At 43.8% G+C, this 14,063-nt stretch overlaps 1 protein-coding gene across 1 annotated transcript in view; it reads left to right on the forward strand.

Moving 5' to 3' along the window:
• The window catches only part of LETM1 (leucine zipper and EF-hand containing transmembrane protein 1), a 309,671-nt gene that overhangs the window by 129,172 nt on the left and 166,436 nt on the right, over positions 1-14,063 (forward strand). Inside the window, exon 6 of the mRNA XM_069203864.1 lies at positions 5,630-5,833. Within this exon, the coding sequence (XP_069059965.1) occupies positions 5,630-5,833 (204 nt within the window). The remainder of the gene's footprint in view (positions 1-5,629; positions 5,834-14,063) is intronic.

Here is a 14,063-nt window from a genome sequence, read left to right on the forward strand (position 1 = left end):
GGAAAAGGCTCTAGGAAGCAGTCACCGGGAACATGATTGATAAAGTTGCACCAGAAACAAGCATTTCCAATGCAATGGTTCTTGCATTTGCTCGAGTTACAGCTGTTAGCATTGTAAACTCCTAACCAGACTTTTCTTGTCACACATATTGAAAGAAAAAAAACAGCGCGATCGTGCTGCGTGGAAAATAAAAAGATAAAGTAGTCCGGAAACCATGCTGAAAACATGGAGCCTCGTATGTTTTCAGTAGTTGGCCGGTGCGCTCGAGGAAGGCTGAACACCGGAAAAGGCATGACATATGCATGCCTTTCACGAATGAAATCAAGCGGATTTTAAAAGACAAGCCCACGAATCAATGAAAGGTACAGGCTCGACCTGGGCGTGGTTAAAAGCCCAAAGAGAGATTACAACAGGGACGGAGCGCTTGTGTGCTCGACCCTAAAACAAGGGTAAACAAAATATATCTGCCAAGAAGTAGAAACCGCAAATGTGTAGTAAGTGTACTTGAATAGTGCTTTATCTTTGTTGTGGGAACAGTTTATGAGCTCCAGACTCCACCTGTTACCCTTGTCATGTCTCACGCTTCCAGCTGGCTCTGCCACCTGCAGCCCTGGGGAAATGTTGCAGTAACCACCCCATAATCCACCCATACACCTTCCCCTCTTCCAGCCTCACCTTACCACCACAAACTTGGGCAGCCTTGTTATTGATGACCTTGTTTACCTGAAAGGGAGTGATGTTTCCTCTCAGAAACCTTTAAGCTTGGACTTTACACTACTCCTGCCATAGTTGTGCTAACCTATAAGCAGTTAGTACAATCACATGATTGATTTGATTGTTTCAATTACAGGCTGAAGCGGATTGCCATTTGCAATAGAAATGCATGCAGATGACTTAGTTTTCTATTTTCGATAGAATTCGGTTGCCGCTGCATTAAAAGTTCATATTTTCTTCTTGGCGCATTTTTAATTTTTACTGCGAGCTAGGAGAGCAGTGCTTTATTTATTCATTTGTTTGGAGAGCAGTGCTTTATTTATTCATTTGTTTCTATTTTAGGGGCCGAATCGAAGCCTCCCCAGAGAAAAAGATGTTTCTCTGAGATGTGGCATTGATTCGTGTTCACGTGACTTGAGCAAAAGACCTTCGTTAAAAACCAGTAAATGCTCCAGCCCTCAGTTACCAAGATGGAGGCAACATGTCCCAGTCATGTGATCTTCTCCATTATGCAATCTTCGTTAATATTTAGACACGTTGACTATATGTGCCTATGTATGAGTTCCCACAGCTCCTGAAAAATTATGCAGTTACTGAAAGCAAATGCCTTGTCGCAAAAAACACATTTCCTTTTTTAACGTTTGAACAAAAACAGTAAAATGAACAATGTGTTAAATTGGTGGCATAAGAGTATTTCCTTTTAACAGAGATTAAAAAGACAGGAAACTATTGTCATAGGCTTTCAGCCTCTGATAGCATAAAAACAAGTTTTGACAAAACCACTGGGTTGTGCCTTTTTAATGCAAGTCTTGAGCTGTTAACTTTGCCAATTCAGCGTGTTTAAGCTTTTTCTTATAAATGGCATGGTTTAGTTTTCAAGTAATTTTCACTCATGAACACATTGTATAAAGAATAAGAAAATGTAAGAATTCAAAGGGAAACCTTACCTATCCCCCCCCCCCCCTCAAGTTAAATTTATTTCCCACAGGATTTAGAGCTTGCTGTTCTGCAATAGCCTAGGGACCAGTTTATGGGCCTCCAGGAGAAGTTTCATGCCAAGTATACCTTCTGCCTAAGACATTAGCTGAATGGGTGAAGCAGTTGGGCCTTCCCCCGGCGCCATGAAACCCATTTGTGTGTGCGAGTGTGTCAAAACTTGTGCTTTCTTGCAGTATGTTGAATGCAGGAGATAAAATAAAACAACCCTTAAAGTCTGCTTTTTGTATATACACCAATACAAATATCCATATATCTGTGCTTCTACAGACCAGCTGAAAGGATTGGAGAACAACACAGCATGGGACGGGGCATTTGAGTGGGGAAAGAGTAAAAGAGGGTGCAATCTAGCAACTCTATGCTGAATGAAAAAGGAAAAGGTAGTTCCTTAAATGGGAGCAGTAGAAGAATAAAAATCAGTGATTTTTGTAGATCTTTGGCTCTGATGAAACTGATGGTAATGGTGTGTGTGCACCTATCTATGCTGTATCGGAGCATTCTTTTTTAATCTGTTAGTCTTAATTTAGCAAAAGTTATATGTGTATAATGTGCTTACTTGTAGGAGCATGCCGCATGGGGCAGTGTTTGAGTGCACTTCAGCCATTTACTTCATAAGTGACAGCATTCTGCTTTCGCAAGGAGCACATCTGCAAACAAAATAATTGCGTTCAGCGCTAAGGACTCCTACGGCAAAGTGTACTTTTTAAGACCAAAAACATTCTTTTAGTCAGTGTCTTTTTAAATAGTGCAGAGCTGGGCACTCCCCTAAAAATAACATTTTTACCAAAAAAAATATGACAAAATAAACGTTATCTAAGCGAAAAGGCTGGCAGCCAATGCCAGACCTGTTTACTTTGCTAGTACAAGACCTATTGGCTTTATCAATGCTTCATTTCTGTTTTGTAGTAGGCAAGGGATCCTAGCTTTTATTTACACCACAAAGACACTAACAAGTCAATAATGCTGTTAGTAAACAATAAAGGCTTGGGAGCACCCTAAGTGCCACATCTAATTTAACTGTCCTCACTTGTCCCGAAATGCCATAAAACCTTGGTTGGCAGCAGGCTACTGTTGCATTTAAAAAAGTATAGAAAGTTAACACTTCCATTTATGAATATACCTGCTAGTGTAGTTTCATTAGAGGCACAGATGATTTCAATTAAAATGCTAACCAGACTGTTTCATATCGAACTTGACTCCAAGGTTTGATCCCAAGTAGCTGAATCTGATCTTCAGGAATATACTTAATGAGTTCATATTCTCTTTTTCTTATTTATTTTCTCCTTACTTTCGGCACTTACACGCCCTTTGTGATGAGGTGTTATTGCTTTTTTATTTAATTTATATATGAATGTAAATGTAAGATGGAGAACAAAGTCCTCCACCATAAAGCCAGGTCTCCATCATGCATATCTGCATTAAATTCACACACAACCCACTCTTCTTCCCAGTAAAGGATGTAACTAGTAGTTCTATGCTCTGCTTTTTGAGCTCCAAAAACACCCAACCCTTATCACAATGTCATTAGAAATTAGTGATCTAAGCTGTTAGGTGTTTCCTATCCCGTCGTCCTTTGGAGATCTCATGACTGGCACCAATTCTGAGTGTTCCATGGGATGTGCTTTATTCATCGTACCCAATTAAATTCAACACTGCAGTGTTCATTGTTTACAAGGTGTGATAATTAGCACCTTCTACAGGTTGTGCCCTAAAATGGGGTACCACATGTCTAGATATTTACAGAGCATTGTCCCTCAGTTAAATTACGGTAGGGGAGGGTTGTGGGAACACTTTGTTTGCAGTCAAACTCATAAGCTCAGTGAAAGGACTACTGCACATATAACAATTCACTTGGTCATTTATAATTGTGGCGCAAGCATACAAATGTCTTAAGCCCCCTTGTATCTGAATTGTTGACATTTTTGAAAATGCTTGTGTAATCATGGACAGCTTCCTGATGAAAGTCTTTGCTGCAGAGAAGAGACCTCAAATTAGTTTTTCACTTACAGTGCGTTGAAATTGAAGTCGAACAATGATAAAATAGTGCTGGTTCAGTGTCTTTTTGTTTTTTGGGGTGGGAGGGCGAAAGTTGAGCTTAAATATCACATCTTTCTGATAAGACCATTGGATATTTTCCTGTGTGGTCACTTTATAGAATATTCTTACTTGCATGTTTAAAATCTCCACCTTACTGAAACTATAGCCTCATTATTTTTTTTAGTCCAGATGAGGGGGTAGTTTTAATCCTGTCTGTGCCATCATTGCATACTCCGTTTGTGTAGTTGATTATAAACTACCAACCAACTGGCATCACATTTGAACATTTGATGCTGTCACATTTAATGACTTTGGAGCACTGTGATACTGTGTCTGAGCTACATTATGTAATCGGTAAAGAATGGTGATGACACCTCCATCAGTCAAAGTTCAGGGTTCTTAAGTTTGGCCCAGGTAATTAAATACCATGGCCTCCATCTCACGTCTTATGCTAATGATGATCAAATTCTTCTTAGGCTGGATGGTGCTCAAACACTAGCAGCGGTAACTTCCAATATTGCCTTGGTCGGAAGCGCTGGTGGAGATCTGAATTTCATCCTTTACCTTCTCCTTCTACTGTACGCAATCCCGGATTTCTCTCTGACTTATTTCTCACATTTTATCCTCATATGTCTCAAACTGCTGTCACCTGCTTCCGCTATATTAAGCTTCTCAGAAAAATCTTCCTCTTCCTGCTAATTTGAAAAAACAGTGATTGAAGCGTTGGTGGTATTCCGCCTTTACTGTGGGGACTCTTTTTCACAGTCTTCTTCACCGTGTCTGCTCGCAGCTGCAACTAGCTCAAAGTGTTGCTGGTACTTAATCTACCCCACTACTCTCCTGTAACACATGTTCTGCCTGGCCTGGCCGCCGATTGTAAAGCTTTCACTTTTCAAAGCTCTTTATTTCTGTCACTGTGCCATTCACGGCCCTGGTCCTCGGTACCTGCAGAGCAGACTCTTCCCCTACCAACACGCTCACTGTGCTACACTTCTCTCCTTCTTCTGATTGTTCTCAACATTCACCACTCCAGATGTGGTGGTTGCGTCTCTCCTGTCTAGGCCCTAAACACTTGAATTCTCTCCCTCTACCCATCCAACTTGCTCATAACTTTCTGATGCTTCGCAAAGCTTTGAAAATTCTCCTGTTTTCTTAAAACTTAATTAGCCTGGTTTTAGTGACAGGAATACTTTTTTTGTGTAATTGTGCCGCTCTGTAGAGTTGCTGCATCATCAATACAGACTGACAGGAATCTTTAAAAAATGAAAATAAAAAAGGCCACCTTTTTCCGTGGAAACATTCAGAAGTTACCAGGTAAATAAGACACTCTGCTGGAAGTGGGACAGTGTTGAACAGTTTGATGTCACAGTAGCTGTATAAGCTACCCTAGAGGGACACCATTTCGAGTTTGACTCCCTGGTTTCCCAGCTGCAGCTGAGACTTATTCGAAAAGATGAAGACCATGTAACACTGACCTGGGGATTAAGAATTGCTGATAAGTAATACACTTATCTCCTTCTGTTACTGTTCATCGCCATGCTCGTAAAGCCTGTCTTTTCCTTTGGCTATGATTTCAAGTCTCAGCCCTTAATTTGGCTCCAGAGTGTAATAAAATGTGCACCTATTTTAGTTTCCTCCTAGAGCAATAATGGAAAAAAAACATATGAGATGTGCTAGAAAAACATTTTATCAGAGTGCTGTAAACCATAAAATAGTTATCCTGTTTGAACAACAGAAAACGGCGAAATTTTCAAATTAAATGTGAGCTTTCCTTCAAAGTAGCTGCACAAATACTCTTTTGTTCTAACACCCTTTTTAAAACACCTGTTTTGAAATATAATATTTAAGCATAACACAAATGCATTTGCCTATTTCTTTCCAGATCAGAGATTCCGGAGAAAGGCCCAGTAACGAGGACATCCTGAGATTCTCCAAACTCTTTGAGGATGAGCTTACTCTTGACAACCTTACTAGGCCTCAGCTGGTGGCCCTCTGTAAGCTGGTGGAGCTCCAATCAATTGGAACAAATAACTTTCTGCGCTTCCAGCTGACTATGCGTTTGAGATCCATGAAAGCAGATGACAAAGTATGTTTCTTAAATGAGTGCTTTCTAGTTCTTAGCAAGCATCAGTTCAGTAATTTGATTGTTGAGTACTGGCAACATTGTGATAAAGTGTTTTTGCTGTATTTATTGTATAGAATGCTTTTCGCTTCTGAGAATTTTGTACATTTTACTTCATTTATGTTTTGGCACATTTGAAATTTTTTATTTACTATCATTTGTAAAAGTCATTGTTGTAGTAAGTCTGTCCTGCTGTGTTGAGAAATGGCTCTTGCTTGCAATCGAAGACAAATTTTGCTGAGGAGGGAAAGCAGTTTCTTATAGATACAGGAAGCCAAAGTGCCTCTCTAAAGAGTTCTTAGGTGGTGATCATTGATGCAACAATTAAGCCTAACAGTATTCACCCATATTGTGTATATTTTAATTGGTCCACAATAAAGCCTTAGCTAAGGTCCACTGAACTAGGTTGTCAGAAAGTATATGCCCCTTCATCTTGAATACCATCTCTCCAACTCACGTGAATACAGGAGGGATGAATTCAGCCAGGCCAAGATAACCCCATATATCTATTAGAAGGTTAAAAACTAAAATGCACAAAGGAGGATGACAGGAAAATGGGGTCAGCTGAGGATAGATAAACTCACTGAAAGGCTGCAGAAGATAAAATGGGCTAAGTGGCTATCCCTGGGCAGTAGTTGGTGCAGTCTTGTTAGCCGTCGAGTGTGCAGGTGAATTTTGTCTATACATTTTTGTCAAATTCCTTTTAAATCCTCTGCCTCCTGGTATTTCACCTCGGAGATGTTTAGAATTTGTGTTATAGTTATACATAGCTGTGATCTCAGGCCGTTTCTTGCAACACTCTTTTGTGTTTTCACTTTTTTGCAATTACATTTGCTGCTTTCTCTTATGATAGGTAGTATTGCATTTTCCTTTTAATTAAATACTCTAATCAATTGATTTGCATGCATACAAAACTGTAAAACAAGCTGGCTTTGTATTGGAAGGCAACAGGATTTGATAATAGATAAATGCAAACCAGTTTGTTGATTTTTAAAGATGTTCACTTTGATGCAATCTGCTTATTATGAAATATGAATAGACATTAGTTTGAGCATGGAATGAGTGGTTTGGGGTAATTTTAGTTATTTGAATGAATGAGATACATGCGTATATTAACGTTGGTGCTGTAGAGAGTGGGGCAACAACGTTTTTGACTGTTATAAATCAATACGAAAATATTTATATAGTGCTATGTGTTATGAAAAATAATGAACAGCCAGAGATGGGACTTTGTCAGACAACTAGGCAGATATATCGGTCGTGATAGCTTTGTAGACATTGCAGCTAATTTTGAAGATAGTGTGGGCTGACAAGGGGAGGGATAGCCTTTCTTTTATAGTGGGAGTAATGTCATATTTTTCCAAGTCCTTTAATAAGCGTTGCGGCATGTCGAATGCCCTGAAAGGTGGCCATTGTAGAATTTCAGAGGCTGTGGAGCAAGTCAGTTCATCCATCCACTTGCAAGAATAAGAGGATTTGAACAGCATTTCTGAAGTCTTTTTGTTTTTGAGAGAAACTGTTTCACTTTCTTTATTAAACAGAGCTGTTACCAGGCATCTTAGTTTTCTTGCTGATGTGTTCCTAGATGATGTTGTTCAGAGTGAGTAAAAGTAATTTGATGTTGACAGAAAGTTTGTGGTCTCATCTGTCCAGTTTCATGATACCAAGTCCGATTTTGAGTAGTTGTTGCTTGGTATCCTTGGCAAATGTCAGGAATTCCTATTTGGTAGGGTTGAGCTTCAGGTAGCTCTCGAACATCCAAATCTGTATGAAGTACAGGCAGTGTTTGAGGCTTTGGATCAATGGAGGGAAAGAATCTTTCAAGTAGGGTTTTATGCTGTCACTGGTGAATTGTGATGCTATTATCTGTGTTTAGAGTTCAGGTGTCTCAATGTAGAGATTGGCGATGGATGTGGACAAAATTGAATCTTTAGGGCCACTGCGGGTGATGAGGGTCTTCTGGGATCCGAAAGTGCCCATTCAAATGAACTGCTGTTGGTTAGATAGATAGGAGGGAAAACCAGTGAAGGACGTTGCTAGTCTGTCCTATTCAAGACTTTAAGGTTTGGATGAGGATGTAATGGTCAACTTTGTCTGTTATTGATGGCTGAGAGGTTCAGCAGTTTCGGGGATGAGGTGACGCTATAAGGGGGAAGTTATCTTTATCTTTAGTCATTTAAGCATGGTCTTTCATTGGAGGCCACAACCAAATGGATGCTACTGTGACAGGCTTATGAGGCAGGGATCCACTTTTCCTTCCTGGCTTCTCCTCCATTCTTAAGCAACTTGGTGCTTGCTTACTGTGCCTCTACGCTTGGTGCTGCTGACTTTCCTGGTCTTCTCAGAAACTGGCATAGCCAGGCAAAATCTAAGAGAATGTGCCACAAGCAAGACTTCTACTGCCAGTGATTTTAGTACACTGAAGGCCATCTGGCAGGAGGATCGCAAGGCCACACTAGTTTTCCCCAAGTACTGGATGACACACATGCCACCCAAAGGGAACAGTGCCCCTTCTCATCAGTATACCCCTGGGTCAGGGCACATCAAGCTGCAAAGGAGGTGCACTGTTGCTGGGTGCTGCTAAGAAACGCTGCAGTCATGATTGCAAGCAAGCTCTGCCCGTCGTAGTTTTAAACATGGATGATGGACAGGTTTTCAGAGCTGAATTTTAAGGTTTGGTGGTACTAACCTGTTTGCTGAAGTTCATGACAGGCAGCAGGGAAAGGAGTTGAGGATTAGAGTTTGGACATTCTGATAGATACTTCTAGCCGAAGATTCCTCACCTTTTGGAATATTCGCCAGACATCAGACTGGATCTAGAAATGTATTTTGTAATACGTCTGCACACCGGAAGGGGGAGCTGAATTTCTCTGCACTGATGCTGTTCTGCTCCAGAAGTGACCCGCGGGGCCTATAAAGGTGCCACTTGTGCGTGCTGAAGTCAATTCTTTTCCACACCTCGAGTTGGGGATCCTGAGTTTCTCTTGTCTTTCAGAGTCTGCTTTTTGTCAGCTATTTTCTCCAAACTCAACAGTGTGCAAGATATGTCACACATTAAGATGACAGATTTTAAACACTGTTGATCCCTACCAAGTTTGCCTATGGTGTCCTGGCTCAAACCAGGACTCCAAGACCTGTGGGGGCTGCACGTCAATGAACCCTAAGGCCATCAGGAAATACAAAGAAGAGAACACAACACAGCGACCGCTCCAAGTCCAAACCCCCCCCCCCCCCCCCCCCCCCCCCCACACACACACACACACACACATACATTGAAAACTTGGTTTCAGTCCTTCTCCCTTGAAACAGAGTTCTCCTTCTTCGAGCCATTCCCACTTCCATGGTTTAGCATGTGGGTAGGGCTGACAGTCCTGTTCCCACTCCTGATGTTTGATTCTGCAGCTGGTTGCGGCACAACTCGAGTTTCCGGGGCCTTCAGCCACGCCACACCAAATCAAAGACTTTTGTTCAGCTACTCCCTAAGTCTTCAGATGCAGAGAGGCATACCACCTGGGTTATTGCTGGTGGGTCTGCCCTCATCATCAGTACCGACCCCGGTCTAGGCGCCATACCCAGTTGAGGCGTGCGTACGTCTCTGCTGACTTTGTCGCATCAAGAAGTGGCCCCAATTGTCCTTTCTGACATCAACTCAATACTGGTCCAAATTTGAGCGATATCCCACCCGCACCTGACCAAGGTTTCTGCTCTTGCCTTACCACCATGTAGGCAACACTCTTTACATTCTCTCTTTGGCACAAACTCTAAGAGTGAGACTGGCTAGTGTGATGAGTGGGCTCTGCGCAATGCTGATGACACTTGGTACGAGTGCTTGCAAGATGCTAGTGTGCTGGACGTACTCTACAGCCCTTTTTCCCCTCCTGGCGTGGCCACTGGAGAACCTGCATCCTACGCCATTGTTTTGCGTAAGGTGGCTGAAGTCCTTGACCTCCAGTTTCCATCTATGTATGTAAAAACCAATGTCCTGCAGCCTGGCCAGACTGTTTTTGAGTCTCTCCTACCTTTTAATGAGGCATTGTCAGATACCCTACTAGAGGCTTGGGCCATACCTTGTAACCCTTCAGTTAACTGGCACATTTCCATATGTCATTGCCCAGCTCAAGGCAACCTGGCCTTTTTGTTGCTTCACCCTTCTCCTGAGACCCTCTTGGTGCAGGCCTCCACTAGCTGATCTGACCCAAACAATATTTCTACCACTCCCCCTGATAGGGAATTGAAGCGAATGGAGACATTCAATAAATGTCCAATAATGCTTATTTGGCCACTACATTTATACCCCACTAGACTCGATGGTGCAAGTCCTCCTTCAGTATTACTGAAGACCTTCACCCTGTTCTGTCATAGACCATACAGGATGGTTGTGACGCAGCCAGGTTCACAATTTGTTGTGGCTTGCACACCACTAACTCAGTCGGATGGGCTATAGGCACCAGTGTTGTCAACCAGTGCCCCTTGAGTGTTCATGAAAGTGATGGCGGTGGTGGCAGCACACCTTCAGAGGTCAATGGTGCTAGTCTTCCCTTACCTTGACAACTAGCTGTTGGAGGTTGGCTTACCCCAGGTACTAGTCAACCATCTCCATACTTTAGGGAACCTCTTGTTATCCTTGGTTTTCACTATCAAAGTGCCAAATAAGAAACAGACTTCTTCTCGGATGCCCCCACTTTATCTGAGCCATTCTGGAGACTGTTCTTTTTTATGCCTTTTCCAGGACATTTGGGTTATGACTTTGCTCTTTCAGCCGTGGTCCTGAATTTCAGTGAGGTCGACTCTGAGGCTACTAGGACTGATGGCCTCCTGAATCCTGCTGGTTGAACATGCCAGGTGGCAAATGCAGTCTCTCTAGTGGGATCTGAAGTCCTAGTCCGCCAAACACAAAGGAGGCCTCTCCGACCAGGTTCAGATTTCAGAGGAGACTGCTAAGGATCTGTAATGGTGGTTGCTGATCTGCAATTTGGTCAGCAGTCGACCCTCCACCCAGAGCTGACAGTGGTGACTGATGTATCGCTTCTGAGATTGGGTGGCATCTGGGGGAGAATGAGATCAGAGGCCTTTGGTCTCCGGCAGAGTCCAAACTCCATGTCAAACTTCTGGAGTTGAAGGCTATATACTTGGCCCTGAAAGCCTTCCTGCCATCTATCAAAGGGAGGTTGGTTCATGTGCTCAGGGACAACACCACTGCATAAGGTACTGCAACCAATAGGATGGGTGGGGTCATGGACTCTGTGCCAGGAAGCTTTGCACCTTTGGACACGGCTGGACCGCCAAGGCAGAACCTTGGCTAGATATGTTTGCCACTACTGAAAATGTGTAATGTCAGTACTTCTGTCCTTGAGAGTTTCTAGGACATCTGTCACTCAGAGACTCGTTTCGCCTTTAGTGGAACTCCTGTATACCTTTCTGCTGATAGCCACTCCTGCCCTTAGTTCTCAAGAAGACATGGACCAACTGGGCCTACGTTACCCTAGTGGCTTTGGAGTGGCCACTTAAGTTGGGTATCCAGAACTCTTAGGCTTGAGCATATGTCCTCTGATCATAACTGCCCCTCCTGAAGGACCTTCTGTTGCAGCAACAGAGCAGGGTTCTGCACCTAGGAGTTCATAACATCCACCTTTATGGAAATTGATCAGTGACTACTGTACACCTTTAACCTTCCTCCGGAGGTGGTGGATGTCACCTTGGCAGGCAGGAGTCCTGTATATGCCTATTGTTGGGACAAATTTGTGGTTTGGTGTGGCACTCACCAGATTGACTCCCTTTAGCCAAACCTTGATGTTCTATTTGTTCTGTCTCCTACCTGGCAAGACCTTGTTCTGGGTACAGTTAAGAGTTAACTTTCGGCCTTCTTACGGTTGCCTGATGATGAGCTCTCTTTTTAAAATCTCCAATTGTTATGTGATTCCTGAAAGGGCTACAACTTGTTTCCCCTTTCCCTGTTTGTGGAGCACCAATGGGACTTGAATCTTGTCCTTACTTATTTGATGTGTCCTCCATTCGAGTTGCTCCACAGATGTCAATTATGGCTTCTCACAGTTTAAACTGTATTCCTTCTTGCGGTCACCTCTGCATGGTGTGTGGGTAAGCTTCAGTCACTTTGTGTCAATCCACCTTACACTAACTTCTTCCCAGACAGTCTGGTTCTGCAGACTCCTGCTGAAAGTTGTGACATCTTCCACGTTAGTCAGTTGTAGGAGGCTGGCCTGTTTTGTAGTGGGTACTTAAGGTACTTACACCTTATACCAGGTCCAGTTATCCCCTATTAGTGAAATGTAGTCCGTGTCTAGAAGCCAGGCTCTCTAGGGGTAGTGTGGATGAGCAGCCAAGGCCTAACTAGGAGACATGCAAAGCTCATGCAATACTACTGTAGTCACTCTGTACTCACACACATGAAAGAAAATACTCAGTGTTACAAAAATAAAGGTACTTTATTTTGGTCACACAAATGCCAAAAATACCTTAGAGACTATACTCCCTTAGGAGGTAAGTAATATACACAATATATACACTAGTATGCAGAAATAGCTGTAAAAACAGAAAACAGTGCAAATAGTGAAAATCACAATAGTTAGAAATGGGCCTAGGGGGACACAAACCATATACTCAAATAGTGGAATGCGAAAGTCGGTTTCCCATCTAGGCAAGTGTAGTGTGTAGAGGGGTGCTGGGAGTGTTAGAAAACACTGAAGGTAAGTAATAGAGCCCACCTCAGAGCCCAGCAAAATAGGAGTAAATCACAGTAACTTTCCCTAGAACACACAAGAACACGTGATAGAAGATATTGCAAGAACCAGAAGAGACTGCAAGACACCAACGATAGATTCCTGGACCTGAAGACCTGTGGAAGAAGGGGACCAAGTCCAAGAAGCACTGAAGAGTCCAGGGGGAACAGGAGCCCCCGATAACCCGGATGAAGGTGCAAAAGAAGAACCACCGGTGAAGAAGAACAGTCAGTACTGCACCCATGAATATGGATGATGTCCCACGCCGGATGGATGATTGCAGTCTGGTTTGTGTCAATGGATTCCGCCAACAAGCCTTAGCACATGCAAAGCTCGCGGTTAGCCGAAAATGGCGCAGCCCAGGACCAGGATGGACCTGGTGGACTCTACCCAAGAGGGGGAGGCAGAGGGGACTCTCAGCAACTCAGAGAGCCCTCAGAAAACCAGGCAGTGCTCACAGGAGTCCCACACCACGGGGACAGGGAAGGTGCAAAAGGAGGCCCACGCAGCACTACACAAAGGCATCCCACACTGCTGGAGATCCACGCAGGAAGCTGTGCGTCGCCAGATAGAGTGCTGGGGGCCGGAGCTGCACTGTGCATGAAGAACATCTTGGAAGGATGCCAACAAGCCTTGGCAACTGCAAAATACGTGGTGCACGAGGGTTCTCTCTTACGAGGGGAGGCAAGCTCTTACCTCCACCAAAGTTGGACAGTTGGACGTCCGGACCATCAGGACCACTTCAGTCCACCCATGTTGCTGGATCCACACACTTCTTCAGGAGAGGGGACCCAAGCCACCGGTTGTCACTGCAGAGGGGTGCCTGCTGAAGCAGGGAAGCGACTCCTTCACTTCAAGGGAGATTCCTTTGTTCTTCTCATGCAGGCTGAAGACAGGCAGTCCTCCGAGGATGCACGACCTGGAAACAGTTGCAGTTGCTGGCAAGAGCTGAAGTTACAATGTTGCAGAAGTCATCTTTGCTTCTTTGTTGCAGTTTGTAGAGTTCCTGGAGGGTCCAGATGCCCTTCCGTCGGTAAGAAGGTGAAGTAAAGGATGCAGAGGATCCCTGCTGGAGTCTTGCAATCCAAATCTGTAGAACCACCCAAGAGAGAGTCCCTAAATAGCCCTGAAAGGGAGATTGGTCAGCTACACAAGTAAGCACCTATCAAGGGAGGGCTTTGATGTTAACTGCTGGCACTGGCCACTCAGATGCTCCCAGAGTGCCCTGCCAACTTGGAATCCCAAGATGGCGAAACCCAGGGACACTCTAGATGAGCTCTGGGCACTACCCCTGGGGTGTTGATGGACAGGGGAGTGGTCACTCCCCTTTCTTTTGTCCGGTTTCGTGCCAGAGCAGGGACTGGGGGTCCCTGAACTGGTGTAGACTGGATTATGCGAGGAGTGCACCATCTGTGCCCTTCAAAGCATTTCCAGAGGCTCTGGGAGGCTACCCCTCC

The sequence above is a fragment of the Pleurodeles waltl genome, chromosome 1_2 (genome assembly GCF_031143425.1).
Source record: "Pleurodeles waltl isolate 20211129_DDA chromosome 1_2, aPleWal1.hap1.20221129, whole genome shotgun sequence".
NCBI lineage: Eukaryota > Metazoa > Chordata > Amphibia > Caudata > Salamandridae > Pleurodeles > Pleurodeles waltl.